Source organism: Papaver somniferum, chromosome 3 (genome assembly GCF_003573695.1).
Source record: "Papaver somniferum cultivar HN1 chromosome 3, ASM357369v1, whole genome shotgun sequence".
In the NCBI taxonomy this organism is placed as follows: domain Eukaryota; kingdom Viridiplantae; phylum Streptophyta; class Magnoliopsida; order Ranunculales; family Papaveraceae; genus Papaver; species Papaver somniferum.
Genome location: NC_039360.1, coordinates 205676383 through 205693724, shown reverse-complemented (window position 1 = coordinate 205693724; position 17342 = coordinate 205676383). Strand labels below are relative to the sequence as shown.

The following is a 17342-nucleotide window of genomic DNA, read 5'->3' as shown; positions in this document are numbered from 1 at the left end:
CCTTGCTGGTCATCGAAGTTTGATATCTCCGCCTTACACTACAGTACCTAACTCCATCAAGTACCGTTCGTTTCGTTGTATCCCTTCATCCGACGGTCGCTCCTCGCTTGCCTCCGCATCACCGTCCGATCTACCTACCAGCTCCACATCTCACGGCTTAGTCTCGCTGAACATCAAACCTCGCTGAACCCGCCTAACACCCAAGTATCGAACACCCTATACCCAGCCAAACGCACCTTTCTTCTTTCTTCTCCATCTCTTCTTCCTTCAGAACCCGTACCACCACCATGTCCCTTATAGCCCAATCCTCGTGTATCACGGTGATTTTTACTTGCTCCTAGCATAGTGGTTAATTTGCTTGAACTAGTATTGAACTTTTTCAAGTCATCTTCCAACATCTTGATTTTATCTAGAGTAGCAGCTAAATCAGCCTCAAGGTGTTTTTCTCGAGCGAGACAAGCACTTTCTCTGTCATCAAAACTAATTTGTTGAGAGTTAAACCTTGCTACAGATTCTGCAAGTTTCTCTTCCAACAAAAAGTACTTTTAATAAAGATTATCATATTCAAGTGACTTCATACGAAGGTTTTCCTCAGAATCCTTGAGGATCGATTCGTTAGAACGATTCGAAAAATAAACACCTGCGTAACATCTTCTCAATTTCTTATTTTCTCGACCGAGAGGAGTCAGAAGAGGTGAGACATGAGAAGTTGTAATCTTCTTCATCTTCCACAAATCCAAAAACTTAACATACTCTGAGACTTCCTCATCAACATCTCTATCAATATCTAAATCACCTTCATCAGAAAGTTCATCCAACTGTTCTTGTAGGAGAGTTTCCCAATCAACAGTTTTTACATCAACAGAATGTTTAGATATTAACTTAGATATGATAGTTCTCTCAGGTAAATCCAAGCTTTTAGAATCATCTGGTAATCTCTGAACTGGTACGTTATTAGAGATAGACTCGTCCATAATCAGATCACTACAAACACAGACTTATAAGGTCTTTAACGTGTTTGCCTCCTCTAATACCAATTGAAAAGGCGGGGATCTAACAACACCACCCAATATTTCGCTTAGCAATCTGTATGGACTAACTCCGAAATACTTTCAAGAGAATAAACTAGACAGTCAGACTCAATCTAGGTAAAAGTATCTCAAGGAGTTAGTATCTCTCTCTCTTGTTTTGATTTACCCGAGCTAATAGAAATCAGCGAGTCTTTAATCAAACACAAGGAATAACTTGGATGGTACCAAATACCAATATCCAAGAATCAATCAATGACAATCAACAACCAAAGGTTGGATTACTCTAATTGATAATATAACGCACAACCTATATTATTTCAATTATAAAGATAAAACAATATAATGCGGAAATAGAAATAACACAGACACCAGAAATTTTGTTAACGAGGAAACCGCAAATGCAAAAAAATACCCGGGACCTAGCCCAGATTGAACACACACTGTATTAAGCCGCTACAGACACTAGCCTACTCCAAGCTAACTTCGGACTGGATTGTAGTTGAACCCCAAACAGTCTCCCACGGATCCAAGGTACAGTTGTACTCCCTACGCCTCTGATCCCAGCAGGATACTGCACACTTGATTCCCTTAGCTGATCTCACCCACAACTAAGAGTTACTACGATCCAAAATCGCAGGCTTTGACAATAAACAAATCTGTCTCCCACAGACAAGTCTATCATAGGATCAATCTGTCTCGCACTGATAAACCCTAAAGGTTTTGTTCCGTCTTTTGATAATAATCAAGGTGAACAAGAACCAATTGATAATTCGGTCTTATATTCCTGAAGAACAGCCTAGAGTTATCAATCACCCCACAACAATCTTAATCGTATGGTAGCGAAACAAGATGTTGCGGAATCACAAACAATGAGACGAAGATGTTTGTGATTACTTTTTATATCTTGCCTATCGGAGATATCAATCTCAAGTCAATCAATCTGATTGTACTCGTACGACAGAATATGGAAGATCAGATCACACAACTACGATAAAAGTAGTATCGTTCTGGCTTCACAGTCCCAATGAAGTCTTTAAGTTGTTAACCTGGTTTTAGAAGAAGAAAACCAAATGTTAAAGGAGAATCGACTCTAGTATGCAAACTAATATCACACGTAAGGTGTGGGGATTAGTTTTGCACAATACTAGATGTCTCCTTTATATAGTCTTTCAAATCAGGGTTTGAAATCAATGTTAGCTTAGTAACAAAGCATTCTATTCACCGTTAGATGCAAAACTGATTTAGATTCAAGCTAATATTTCTCAACTGTTAGATCGAAAACTTAGCTTGTTATACACACTTGACAATGCACGCTTCTAGGTTTGTTAACCGTACCCAAACGTATGCACTTGTTGGTTCAACAACAGTTAACCAAATGGTTAGCCATATGAGCATTTCATATCAACCATGTTCTTCTTCACCATCTAGTTCAAATGACTTCAAATGAATTAGTTAGAGAGTTGTTCAATTGCAAGGAAATCTCATGTACTACACAAGACACACTTGAAGGAAAGATGATTTGATTCACTTGAATCGGTTCATGAACTTTTATAGCCACGGTTTGCAAACTGCATTCCTTAGTCTTTTTAAGTTTAAGTTCAGAAATCATCTTCAGATATATAACCTTCTCAAGTTCGCAGACTAGGTTCGCGAAATTAAGTTACCGGGCAGAGTTTACGAACTCCAGCAGAAATTCTCGGGTTTGAGAACTTTACCGGTTCGCGGACTTAGCTTCACGCAAGTAGTTTGTCAACTCCAGCAGAAATTCTCTGGTTTGAGAACTTCGGCAGTTCACGGACTGAGTTCGCGGACTTGGCTCACGCCATTCATCTGGTGCTCTTGATCAACAAAGTTCGCAAACTTTGGTTCAAGAAATAAGGCTTATACATAAATGTGTTTCCACAACAATGCTTATGTCCACCATTTGTTATGTAATCTAAACTCTCATTTCAATCATTGAAATATTCTTCGAGGACGTTATTTAGTTGTTACACCAATTCTCGTGAATGCAATTTTCAAGATGATTGAAACATATCATGACTTTCGTCACATGGTAAAGATAAACTTGGTTAAAGTGAAAAGCTTACCAAATCATATTTCGAGATATATATAGGCGAGTTATACTCGGCTCGAAATACCAAATGTGTATAATCAAGTCTATATATATAGCATACGACTTCTTGTCTCAAAGAGTAGGAGATAGAGTAGATAGACTTTTGAGTGATAGATAAGTTCAAGTCTCCACATACCTTTTTGTATAGAAGTTCCACCGGTTCCTTGAGTAGTTCTTCTACTTGTATGATGAATCGGCATGAAGTCCTTGAGGTCAACTACACTTTCTATCCTAGTCCGAGACTTAGTTATAATAGACTAGAAATCAAGACTTATAGTTTTGATCACTAACATTGACAAACATTCTTGAGATAGAAACACATACGAGTTCTACCGAGCAATGCTCTAACAAGTTCATGAAAAAACCGATTTTAGAACATCATCCATTTAGGTATACGTACGGGTATGCGTATCTAAGTAACCGGACCAAGTTTGGGTTTCGCCAGTACGTGAACTGGTACGCATACCATCCAAACTCAGCACAAATTCCCGGACCTGAACCTTACGCCAGTACGCGTACCGTTTTGCATACCAGGTTCCCCGACTTTCTCAAAACCAACAAGTATGCATACGTGTATGCATACCATGGTTCCCGGACATGGATAACATATATGCAAGTACGCATACTATGCTTAAATCCATTTGCTCTAAACTCTACTTCAATCATTGAAACTTTCTTAAAGGATGACAATAGTTGTTTTCATTAACTATTAGTATCAAAGCAATTTTCAAGTTATTGAAATAATCAATACGAAACATTCTGAGTCTACATCAAATGACTGTATCACACAAATCATGTAAGATGCTACCAGGCGATTTTCATATGATCATCTTTTAACTTTCGTCAAGAGTATAAGATGAACTTGGTTAAAGCGAAAGCTTACCAACACATATTTTGAGAAATATGTAAGCGAGTTAAACTCAGCTCGAAATATCAAATGTGTATAATCGAAGTCTATATAGATATACGACTTTTGTCTCAAATAGGAGATAGAGTAGATAGACTTTTGAGTGATAGATGAGTTCAAGTCTCCACATACCTTTTGTTGATGAAGTTCCACAAGCTCCCCCTAGTAGTTTTTCGTCTCCAATTGATGAACGACGTGATGTCTAATGCTCAACTATACTTTCAATCATAATCCGAGACTTATAGCTATAAGTAGACTAGAAATCAATACTTATAATTTTGGCAACTAAACTTGACAACAAGCTTGAGATAGCAACGCTTGCGAGTTCGACCGAGCAGTGTTCTAACACCCACAATGTCGTGGATTGGGATAGCACGTCTATGGCTTGCGCATGGCTAGAAATGTAGGGATAACCGCGGTGACGTAGCTATTAGGGTATGACCATGGATTGGATATGGCCAAGAGCCATGGTTCCGTGATGTTGGCATAACCATGACCGAAATACGAGGAAATTCACGGTGAAGTGGCTTAATGACGCCATGGTCGGATATGGAAGGGTAGCCAAGGTTTTGTATGAGGCCGAGACATTTGGAAGGCCACGACGTTGTGGTCGAGGCTAAGATGTGATGGCACAATATGGCCATGGTTCATATTGTAGTTGGGCCTTGGGTGTGGCTTTGGTTACATAGACTATACTTCTATATGATATGACATTTTGATACGGCTTTCATTGTGAAGACAATATGTAGTGGATGTCGCGTGGACAAGAATATAAGTATGGAGTACATATTTGAACATGTTCAAGGAATTCGGCAGGGGAAGTTTGCGACTTAAGACGATGTTTGATATGACTCTTAACTTAAATATAATGTCTTTAATAGCATATTTGTTCGAGAATGGTTTAATAACTCATTGTGAATGTGGACTCACTGCGATTAGTTGATTTTGAGTAGTATAAAAGGAGTATATAATGGTGCACATGAAATAACGAGGTCTCAGATAAGTGAAGTCTTGAAATTTATGCGAGCATATACATATTTAGAGAGCTACAAGAATAATGTAGCCATTGGATGGATATGCATCACTTATTCACTTGCGGAATACAATTCATAGGTACAAACCTATAATTTTGATGTCAGGTCAGAGATATGTATATTTCATACTTCTGCCGCTAAGCAAAGGAAATTTTACAACTCATTTCCTTGTCAATAACCCATCATCAACAATAGGGTACAATAGTCTTACTTTCAAAATATGTGTACACGTGTTTCATATGTGTGTGAAAATGGGTGGAAAACCAAAAGTAAGTGCAAAGTCAATATTATTGGATGAAATAGGGGTAACTCTGAGTTGTCTTTTCCAATTAGGGGTAAAGTTAAAACACTCTTAATCTATGTTTAAAACTTCTAATTCAGTGTTTTAATAGATGTTTTAGATCCTCGGAATGGCCTCTTAGATTTCTAAGTAGGTGAATTTTGAGTCGTTACAATATTCAACCACTTCAAAATATCATATAATATTTGTGCTTCGTTGGGCTAGGTAACCAAGATCCATACCCATTACTACATTATCTTGTGTTTCTTGTGATTCATAAGTCTGTTATTGGCTACACAATAAAATCTCTTGGATTTGGGCTCATTGTTGGGTTTTCTTTGCTTCTTTTGTTAATTGTGATATTTTAAAATACTATAATATTTCGTACTTTGTTTATTGATACTTGATTTTTTTCATCTGGATTGAAGTACTTCCATAACCACCTTTTTCTTCCTTGAAAATACCTTGCTTGCAATCCTTCTTCCTCCTAGCTCCTCTTTCAGCACCTTTGGTCTCTGTGGGCCTCGCCTTGTAGTCCCAACGAGTCTCTCGATTAGGTAGCACTTCGGTCCCATCTTGGGTTGGTATAAAGTCTTTATGCTAGGGAAATATGGCACTATTCCGCGCAACCATGTTGACAATCAAACCCATGAATGTTTTCTCTCAAAATTTCATAACAAACATTACACTTGAATGGTTTCCTTGTGTTTTTGTTAAATTGCTCTTGACCTTAGAAAACAATAAGTTAATTACTTAATCACCAATCGAAGAAAGACTTAATGTTGAACTTACCAAATCTTTATGCGAAGCACCGATTTTAAATTACTGATATATTGTGTTAAGAACTGACACATATTCTTTCACGTCTTTTTAAAATTGTTTTCATCTTATTTTTAAGGAATTAGGGTCCCTTTCATAACCATTTTCGTTCTGAGAGACAAAGATTTCATGAATAGTCTCTTAAACAGAGGAAATGCTTGTTGAGCATCAACATTTCATCATTGCCCACACAAATGAAAGCAGTTGTAAGATCAATTTCTTCTTGTTGAACAAAATTCTTATAAACCATATTGAATTCAATTAAGAAAAAAGAATTTGAGTAGCAGAGGGATAAGATATTCATAGAATTTCAGTACTTGAGGGATAAAAAAATTAAGAAACTCAATTGATCGGCACAAATTGTGTTTTAGAATAAGAGTTTTCTTATATAGATAAATAAAAATCTAGTTTTTTTTATCAGATATAATAGCCATTGGAATATGATGGATAACATAGAGTTGTTAAGAATAATGTATGATCAAAATTGGGTGTGAAAGATGTGTATTTGATAGACGCATTTATGTGTCTATTTTCATCTCTATTATGTATATTGTTAGTACCCATTTTTGTACTTATTTCGGTATTTTATCTCTTTGTAGGTGTTTTTGGAGAAATAAGCTTTTGCGGCGAAATTGGCTCGAAAAGTTGTTAAAGGCACATGGGAGGACATTTGATATTCGGACTCTCGCTTTGGATAAGGGGTAACCCATTTCTAGGCAGTTGCTAAAGGGAGACCAGCACAGGATAGGGGGACACCCTTCTTCTTCACGTTTAAAACGGTTTTTGGCGGGAAAAATGCATGCAGACGCTGTTGATTTTGGATTGAAGATTTGAACGAGTTTCAGGGTGATTCAACAGTGGAAATCGATTGGGCTAGACTTGATAGAGCAAAACAGGTTTAATACATGCGTTTGGATCGATCGAATTGGGCTGGAATTGCCGGAAAAAGGAAACAGAGTAAAAAAGGAAACACGGTCCTGTTGGGTTTGTTTCTGGATATTCAAAGAGATTAAAGGCAAGAAATTCGTTCCAAAGGTACATATTCTATCTAAGGAAGAGTTTGAGATAAGTGGGAAGGCTCAGAAACGCGTGAAACAATTTATGGAAGGAATTATTGTCGTGACTGCCAAGGAAGGAAAGAAGAATTTTGATGCGATTTGGGAAAGATTCAATGACCCTTTTGTGTATAAATAGGATGCTTAGGTACCCTAGAAGAAATAACGGAGAGTTTGGGGTCGAGAAGAGAGCTCAGGAGGCGAGAATCAGAAATTACAGGAGGCCCGTCTCTGCTGCTGCTGCTGCTACACGAAGATCCTGAAGAACACGAAGAACAGACTTCCACAGACAGTCGTTCTTCAACTGTGACAAGGACAGACGCTAGACAGTCTTAAAACAACAGCAATAGAAGCACTTCAGTTTTATCGTTCTTTTCTGGACGCCTTCTGTGGGTCGCAGATTCACTGATTTTATTCTTTTCACTCTTTTAATCAATTTTTGGGCTATAAACATGCATTTTGAGCAAATGATTAATATGAGGAGCTAAACCCCAACACTGGGATGACGGAGGAAGCCCTATTTCACGCATGTGGTAATTCTAATAATTCTTTTATGACTATTTGCATTGATTTGTAATCGATTTATGATTTTTATTGAATGGGTGTGATTTCGTTTGATGGTGTATGCTTGGTCTATGTATTTTTGATACATCATGCTTTTGATTTACAATCATTGCTTTTCAAAAATCTACTTTTTGGCAAAGAACAAGAGTCCATATTTTTATTATTTGAACTATAATTGATTGGAATTATTATTTGAGTCGCATGAATGGAATTTGGTGGAATCCTGAGTCTCAGTCTCTCTCGACATTGTGACAAACCTTTTGTATATATATTTTCTATTTTTATTTTAAGTCTAGAACCCAATCTTATCGAGTCCGAGTTGAACGAATCTTATTACCATTTTTTCTACAACAATTAAAATCACATCAGTACTACAGAAAAGGATTTCTAGTAAAAACTAATACACAAACCGTGTTTGGGAACTTGGATATCCCAATCCAAGTTGGGTTATCACCAATAGAACGGTTGAAAAGTGTTTGTTTTCATTATATTCCAAATTGTGATAGGAATAGCTAATCCATCCTTGGTTTTCGGAGGCTAAAAAGTTAGGTTTATGGTATTCTTCTGAAAATCTGTTCTCCATATTTCCCAACCTGGGATAGAGCCACAAACTCCACGGTTTAAAATTTTTTAAGATTATTTTGTCATTTTCGCCTAAGACATTTGCACAAGTAGAGTTAAAACATGTTGAGTTAATCCAAGACTGGATACAGATCAGGAACATATATGCTCTCTTCAGATCCAAAGTTTTTGGCCACATTATAGCTAAAAAAAAATGAGCCATAGTAAAAAAAAATGAGCCACAGTACTTGGCCTTGGCTATAATGTAGCTAAAGCTAAGAAATGAAGGCCACCGTAGTGCTTGGCCTAAAGGCTGTAGTTTAAAGAAGGATGAATTGCTGAACTTTGTCATTTCCTGACAAATGCAGCAGTAGCTCGAGCATCAACCATCATTGGCCAAGGATCACCTACCCACTGGACTATCCAGAGTGTTTTTGATACGGTGTAAACCAAATGTGAGAATAATGAATGGAAATTCTTAGGAGGAAATATTTGTACCATACCACAACTAAATTCGTTTGTCACAACAACGGCTGTATCCAAACCCAGGAAGTTCGCTCATACTGGTTATGGGTAAAGCAGCAAACAGAGTAAAGAAAGCAAGTGTTTCTTAATTTATAGTCCAGCTTGCACTTCTTCTATACAACAAAATCTAGAGGTAAATCCCCTAATCATTGATTTAAAGTAAAGATAATTTGAAATCTTTTTCATCACTTCCAGAAATCTATTCATCACTTCCTGAAATCTTTTTCTTCCATTCCTCGATATCCGTGGCTAGTTCTTTTCTGCTCGACTGCCACAGAATCAAATGAACTACATATTAGTAATGAGTAACCAATGAGGAGAAGAAAATAGTTATGATCATGCTACAACAAAGAGCGCAGTTTGATCAACTTCTTAGTAAGTTGTCCAAAAGGTACGTTTTTTTTTAAATCAATAGATTGTTCTAGTATTGTGCATGACCATCAAGCTATTCTGAATATGTTGCTGGAGGTAATTGAAGACGTTGGTAATGAAAACGTTATTCAAATCATAACAGACAATGGGTCCGATATGAAAGCTGCTGGAAAAGCTTTAGAAATTATCCACCCCACAATTTTTTGGACTCCTTGTGCAGCACATTGTGTGAATCTGATGCTAGAAGATATAGGGAATTTGGATTTCAACAAGGGTGTTTCTGGAAATGTGAATCAAAGTTGGTTATTCAATTTCAACAAGGGTGTTTCTGGAAATTTGGATTTCACATTTTTCTCTAGTATGCTAACGGAAAGACGCATTCTCAACAAACAATATCAATGGGTTGTGGATCTTTCCATACGAAAAGTTTTTAGTAATGACTAAGAAGAGTGGAAGACTAGATCTGTCCCCTTCACTAATCAATTTCTCCTGAAGCCTTTTTAATCGAACAGAATGTTAACAGATAACAGAATATTCATCTTAGTCTAGTTTTAGCAATCCTTCATATCGTCAATTATTAGTTATTATTATGGCTTGTGGAGTCAACTTGCATGCTGACACATCCAAAGCATAATGTGCATCTTTATTTTAATCCAAAAGTTCGTGCAGTCATGTAAGACATGATCAAAACACATCCTTGTAGTGATTTCATAGCTAATCCATGAAACGGTAATTAGAGAAAGATGAACTTTTGTTAAGGATGTGGAGTTGTTTTTGTTTACCTTGAATAATAGGTATCGGTAAATAAACCATCCAGTGTATCCGAGACCAACTAACTCCATCATTTTAGGAAGCTGGTAACAACAGAATCATGCAGGACAAAATCATTAAGTTGTACATAAACTGAAACTACAATACTAGAGTGAAATTGTCATTGATAATTTCTTCATTTTCTTGCAAAACAAACTGAAGCCATAATTTCGACACCGAAGAATATAAGCTGGGAAGCATGTTTTTACAGTTAGATCACTTACCAAAGGAAGGGAGTTGATGGCACCAACAACAACCGAAGATAGCCAAAGCCCAACTACTGCCCCACCTCCATACAGAAATACAGCAGATTTGTTTTCAAGCGAATCCCACTAAAATAGATATAAAATGGGTTCAAAGTTATTCCTTTAATATTTAATATTTCTGGATCAGTAAGATGAGTTCAGATTAGATTATGAATAATCATGACACAGATTATGTGGCTAATATTTCACAGTCTAACAGCAGGTCTATGTGTACAGAAAGAACTACATGAGGATTTTATGTTTTACCTTCTCCTTCAAGTCTGTGATTATTTCAGTAACTTCAAAAGAACTAGATGTTTCTTCCACTGAGGAAGCACGGATACGAGGTTTAGACAAACTTCGTGAGTCTGTATGAAGAGAATGTCCAAACAAATACATCAGTGCCTTATCAACAGAATAGAGGAGCTTAAAGTACTATGATAATACACTCATTTTCAGTTATTAAGAAGACATGTTACTGCAAGACATGGAGGCTTTCTAAACTACAAATCAGGTATCTGCAAGAAGATAAAAGGGATAACTTACACTTTTCGTGAACCACCAGGAAATTCCCAAAAGGAAAAGAATAACCAAGTGTTCATTTAGATTCTTTAAGAAGAGAAGATAGAGATAAGTTTCTTCAGTTGATGGACAATATTTTGTATGTTCAGTAAAATGCTACTTGTCAAGAACGAGTGTAAGGTTGGCAAATTGAGAACAACATAAAAATAGGCGCCGGGCATGCATTCTACATGCTGTATTTAAGAGAATCCATATTTTAAACTGGTGCCTTCACGAACAGATATATTTTCTCACATTCTCTGGCTATTAAAACATATATGCATGAGGTAAAGATATCCCGAAGGACTTAATGTGGAGGAGTGGATATTCACAAGAGATGCAATAATTACCACCTTGATGGAGAAAAAAGAAAAATCTTTCAGGACTTGAAAATAAAAACCCAGGGCCTGATATATATCAGTTGATTACAATATCCAGTGTTGTGTATCAGCCTGACAGTATGCCGGATAACATAAATCAGCCATAAACACACTTTAATTTCTCTCCCAATGTATACCAGTTGAACACCGATTTAGTCTACAAAAGATAAAAGTTAGTCAAGAGAGCTCTGACATGACAAATTCGACCAAAACGAATCTTATTGTCAAGCCCCCATTAGTGTCTTTCAATGATTATTTACTATTTCCACAAATTTGATTGAAGGAAAAAAGTATCCACCAGTGGAAGACTAATTACATTCCCTTAGTTTTAATTTATTAGTTTCTTTCTAATTTAGCTAAAGCTTTCACCACTCGTACAAACTAATAATAAATCAAACCAATTAACAGAGAAGTAAAATCGACACAATACTAAAAATCGGTACTTGGTTATACCTGATGAGAAATGTTTGAAAGAAATCTTAGTAGACAAAGATGGAGTTGAAAAGCGTCGTCGAGGGAGAAGATTGTTTATGCTATTCTTCCTTGTTGTCGCGAGACGAGGACTGGAAAGAGCTGATGCTGCTGCGGCTACGGATGAGGATGATGTGTAAGATGCCGCCATTTCGCCCTCTCTTTCTGCAGTTGTCTTCCCTTTTCGATTCTTCGATAGATAACAAAACTTCGTCCGTCTCTCTCTCTCCCCTTAACTCGTTGACCTGTTTCGTTTCTGGATTGAGCAAACAAAAATTCCTAACATACTGAGCTGAAACCGAGTTTGTTGGAGATGATCGGTTGACATGTACTTAGGCCTGTCAATGGTAGAATATCCGTCGGATATTTAGAAATCCGATATCCGACATGTTAAGCACTACCGGATATTCGATATCCGATAATATCCTATAGGATATCAAAATCAGATATCGATTCCGATAGACTAATCTGTCGGATATCCGATAAATATCCGATAATATCCGGTTATAACAAAAAAGCTTAAAAACCTTTGTAAAACATTTTCATAATTGACACTTATCGGATATTTATCCGACAATATCCGATAATATCCGATACTAGACTCGAAATTAGGATAAATTACAAATAAGTTCATATACTATCGGATATCGGATATTAACATTTCGGATGGGGTCTAATCCGTTTTCGATATGTTAAGGAAGAAATATCCGATAAAATATCCGATCTGATATCCGATATCCGATAAAACGGATAAAATCCTATAGGATCTCGAATACTCGGAAACGGATACCGGATATCGGACAAATATTGACAGGCCTACATGTACTATTTCACTATTGTAACCCTAATTTTTCAGTCAACTAGTTATCGCACGGGTCTGGCTCTTGCTTGTGAAAATGTTGGATGCTTGTCATATATGGTGAAAAAAAGGATAACAAATCAATAAGCTATAAGCATGATATTCTTGTTACAAATAGAAAAACAAATAAGCTAATATCTTAGTTGATGTGCAAGAAAATAAAAAAAACGAAAAAAACGCTAAAACAAATATTAAGTCCAATAGTTATGATACTTTGTCTTGGTAAAAAGTATCATAACTATTGACTTCCTTCGTTTCTTTTCTGTCTTGCCATCATTATTGACTTTCATGACCATGAATGTGTTTGATCCACTTTCAAAATGGAATCCTAAAAATAGTACATCAAAACGTCTTGTCCACCAAACCATCGAACAATGTCAAAGCGTCTTCAGATTTTTACCCTTGATATTAATCCCTTGGTTTAAAAAGATAGACTAAATTATTTATTTTGCAAACATATCTCCATAATCGATGAAGGTAATAATTATTAGGATAAAAGATTTTCATTACTTTCTTACAGAGCTCCTCCAATGCTATTGCCTATGAATTCTAATGTTAGCCTGCTCATTAGAACAAAGACTGCGTCGGAAATATGATCCACCAATAATATTTCAACTAACAAACTTCCAATCAACTAATCATAAACCCAAAACAAAATAAAATCTTTACAGCAAACATACTTTACAGTTTTTAAACAAATAATATATTAAAATATGCACACTACGAAATGATTAAGACACGTTGCTCTGTTTTTTTCTGTTGAGTATGCTCTTGCTCTTTTCAGCGTCACAGTCAATCGGATCTTCATGAACTCTTGATCCTTCTTGGGGAGATCAACTACCTCGATGTCAAGGTATGGTTTCCTTTTCTCATCGTTCATTGGAACCGTAGTTTTGTTTTCCATACTACTCACTACTTATGATACCTATTAGAAGCATATTCAATTTTAATTACAATGAAGCACAAATAAATAGCATGAGAACAAAAATAATTTGTGTAATAGGCTACCTCTATTTCTCCGTGTGTATGACAACCCTCTTTTGGTTTGAACTCCGCTGGACGTGTCTTATCCAGGGATGCGTACATAAGAAGGTACAATATAGTTATAAAAATTCCATTATAGGTTCTACGCGTGAATCTAGGTTTTCCGTTGCACTTGGTGTCATATTTTTCAGCAAAGTTGTATGGTTGGTATTTTTAGCACTTATTTTCAGGTTAGCAGTATCAGACTAACCTGAATTTTCATATCATCTAGCGGGTTATATGGAGGAAAACATATATAACTGTTTAGTTTTCTCAAAGTAAATGTTGCAATGATGTCATACAGTGTAGATTTAATCTCAAATTCTTAATTCTTTTCACTTTGATGCTCAGTAAGATGATAAAAGTACTTAAGAATATATATCAAGTATTCGCAACCTCTTAAAAGAGTGCATTCTGGTTACACCGTAAGAATGTTTTCTAGTTAAATGAAATTTGAGACACCGACTACACTTAAAAAAATTTATCATTTGCGCACCAAGGTATGAGCAGAGTGCGCACCGCACACCAAGGTATGAGCAGAGTGCGCACCTGTTATAAACTTCTTTCATTGGCTTTTTAAAGAGATCAACAACACACAAAGCAACCTCCCAGGCTGAGGCCTGGTGATGAAAAAAATAGCTCCGCATCAGCCACACATATTCAACCTTCTAATTTGAGTTGACATAAATTCTCCCTTTGTATCTCAGAATACCCTCAATGTAAGTGTAATGAGAAATGGAATTTGGAGCTACCAAAAGTTATGGGATGAGCTGAGTTGCTAGGTCATCTTTATCATAGATATGAATAATTTCTTGATCCCAAGTAGGTGTTAAGAGGGACATAGTGCGGAAAAGAGGGGATGAATGAAGTCTTGATAATGTATCTGCAGCCTTATTCTCCATGGCCTTCTTGTAGTTAATGGTGTAATCAAAACCAAGTAACTTCATATGCCAATTTTGTTGCAAAACAGTAGTGATTTTCTGCTCCATGAAGTATTTAATGCTCTGTTGATCAGTATTGATGATGTGCAAAGAGATAATGTCTCCATTTAGTGACTTCCATCACTACAGCTAAGAGTTCCTTTTACTTATAATGCCATAATGCTTGATAAATTTTCTATAATACCCAGTTAAGCCTATAAAGCCTATTAAATGCTTAAGACAAGTGGGTACTGGCCATTATTGCATACATGCTATATTTTCAGGATCGACATCCACCCCATCAGCGTCCACCCCAGTTATGCCTCAAATATCTTAAGGAGGATTGAGCAAAACAAAACTTAGCATACTTAGCAAAGAGTTGGTGTTGTCTAAGAAGAGACAGAACTATGGATAAATGTTGTACATGCTCCTCTAAAGATTGATTATAGATAAGGATATCATCAAAGAAAACCAAGACAGATTTTCCCAAATAAAGACCAAAAACTGAATTCATGAGAGCTTGAAATGTGGCTGGAGCATTGGTTAAACCAAATGGCATTACTCTGAACTCAAAATATCCATGGTGAGTTCTAAAGGCAGTCTTATGAATATCAGCCTCAAATAATCTTATCTGGTGATAGCCAGATCTCAAGTCTAATTTTGTAAAAAATTTAGAGCCATGCAATTCATCCAAAAGTTCAAAAATAACAAGGATTGGATACTTATCTTTAATGGTGAGCCGTGAGCTCATTGATTTTTCTGTAATCAACATAAAATCTCCATGTATTATCATTATTTTTGACCAAGAGAATGGGAGAAGCAAATGGACTATGGCTGTCCTGAATAACACCAAAGTTTAGCATTTCCTGCACCAGATATTCAACCACATATTCATGAATGTGGGGACATTTATAATGTTTAAAATTCACAGGTTGAGCACCAGGTTTTAAAGGAATCTTGTGGTGTAAAGATTTGTGAGGTGGTAATTGTGTTGGTTCTTCAAAAACATCAGGAAATCGGTCCAAAATCCCTTGAATTGGTGGAGAAATGGGAGTAGTAACTGGTTCTGCTGACATGGCAAAAAATTGGCCAACTAAGGCAGGTGAATGTTTTTTGATAAACTATTGAACTGCCTTACCACTGACCATCATGAATGAAGGTTTAGAAGAAAAACCAGTGTGTGATGTTGGTGCTATTGTGGATGAAAGAGACGGATAAGTTGGAGAAATTAAATGTGACATATCCTAATGTTTTAATCCAGTCTGATCCCAAAACAATATCACAACCCCCAAGTGGAAAAACATATAAATCAGCTGAAAAATGATGACCTTGTATTTTCCATTGGAGTTGTCTGCAAACTCTAGAACTAGTTGTTTGCTCACCATTAGCTACTGTGAAAATCATATTAGATGTTGGTTGGAAAATACATGACAATCTCTTGACTAAATAAGCATCAACAAAGATATGAGTGCTCCCAGTATCCATTAGGATTGTGACCACCTGCTTTTTAAATAATCCTGGTAGACGTATTATATCCCGACTGCGACGACCTATTAGAACATGAAGATAAATCTCCATGTACCGTTTTGTAACTTGGTGGGGTTGCTCTACCTCATCAAGTGTTGTAGGTGTTGCAGGTGTGGACTCTTCATCAACTGAGACCAAAAATAGTTGTTGGGTATTACACTTATGACCATATACATATTTTTCATCACAATTATAACATAGAATTTTGGCTCTCCTCTGAGGTAGCTTCTCTTGAGTCAGTCGTCTAATAAGAGGTATGTAAGGATATTTAGTGGGTATGGATGAAGTTGAAGGAGTAATTTTGGAAATAGGGGTGGGTCTTTGACTAATAGAGGACTCGTTAAAGTATAAAGAGGTAGTTGGTTGTTTAGTGAGAAGGATTTTGGGTGGTTGTGTAAGACTTTGTTCTTGCAGTCTTGCTAAGAAAAATTCTTGAGAAAGTGATGTTGGATTGTGCATACGGATTGGGTTACTAATCTCAGGTTTCAATCCACTTATGAAACTCATAACAAAATATTCCTCGTCTAATGTTGAGTTTTTAGCTATCATGAGGGCTTTAAATTGTTCAAAGGTTTGAAAATACTCTTCCATAGAAGTGATTTGTGCAAATTTATTAAAACACCCAACATAGTTATCATTAGCTAGATTTTCAAAACGGCGACATAAATGATTAGAGAATTCCGACAAGGTACAAAAGTCAAAGAACCATGAGTCTGCTCTCTCATCCATGTACAAGGAAGCAAACTCTATTTTCTGAGATTCTTCCATAAGGTGCATCTGAAAAATATATCACACTTGCGCAACTAGCTTTTAGGTTTCTCTCCATCAAATCTGGGAAAATCAAACTTTGCAGGTTTGAGTATATTATTGACAGATCTTTGGCTTTGGTGATTACTTTGAACATGACTAGATTGACCAGCTGAAGTAGGTGGGGTTTGAAGAAGTGGATCTGGATGATTTGGAGTTGCTTTAAAGTATCTTCAGAGATTTGTACCAGACGATTCATTATGATCTGCTGAGCTTTAGCGTAAGCTTCATGTTTTTGTTAAGCTTTCAAGTGAATCTCCGTGAGTTGTGTCATCAGCGTGAAAGCTCTTTGGTTGTGTTGACAATATCTTTAATAGATGGACCCCCAGTCATTTCGAATAATACCTAAGATCTTCCGGGTGATACCAAATGTTATGATTGATGATAAAACTACAGGTGATTGTGAGTGAACATAAGCTTGAAGGTAACATCTGCAGCCACACTGGACTGAGTTCTCTCTCTATTCAATTTTTTTTGT

At 36.5% G+C, this 17342-nt stretch overlaps 1 protein-coding gene across 1 annotated transcript; it reads right to left on the bottom strand.

The window, feature by feature from the left end:
* Positions 1-8821: 8821 nt before the first annotated feature.
* LOC113358491 (protein CURVATURE THYLAKOID 1A, chloroplastic-like) lies at positions 8822-11989 on the bottom strand. Its single transcript, XM_026602084.1, has 5 exons — positions 11711-11989; positions 10584-10684; positions 10296-10403; positions 10044-10115; positions 8822-9157 (listed from the first exon to the last, which is right to left on the bottom strand). Exons 1-5 carry the CDS (start codon positions 11877-11879, stop codon positions 9089-9091), a joined length of 519 nt encoding a protein of 172 aa, XP_026457869.1. The 5' UTR covers positions 11880-11989; the 3' UTR covers positions 8822-9088.
* Between the last annotated feature and the right edge of the window lie 5353 nt (positions 11990-17342).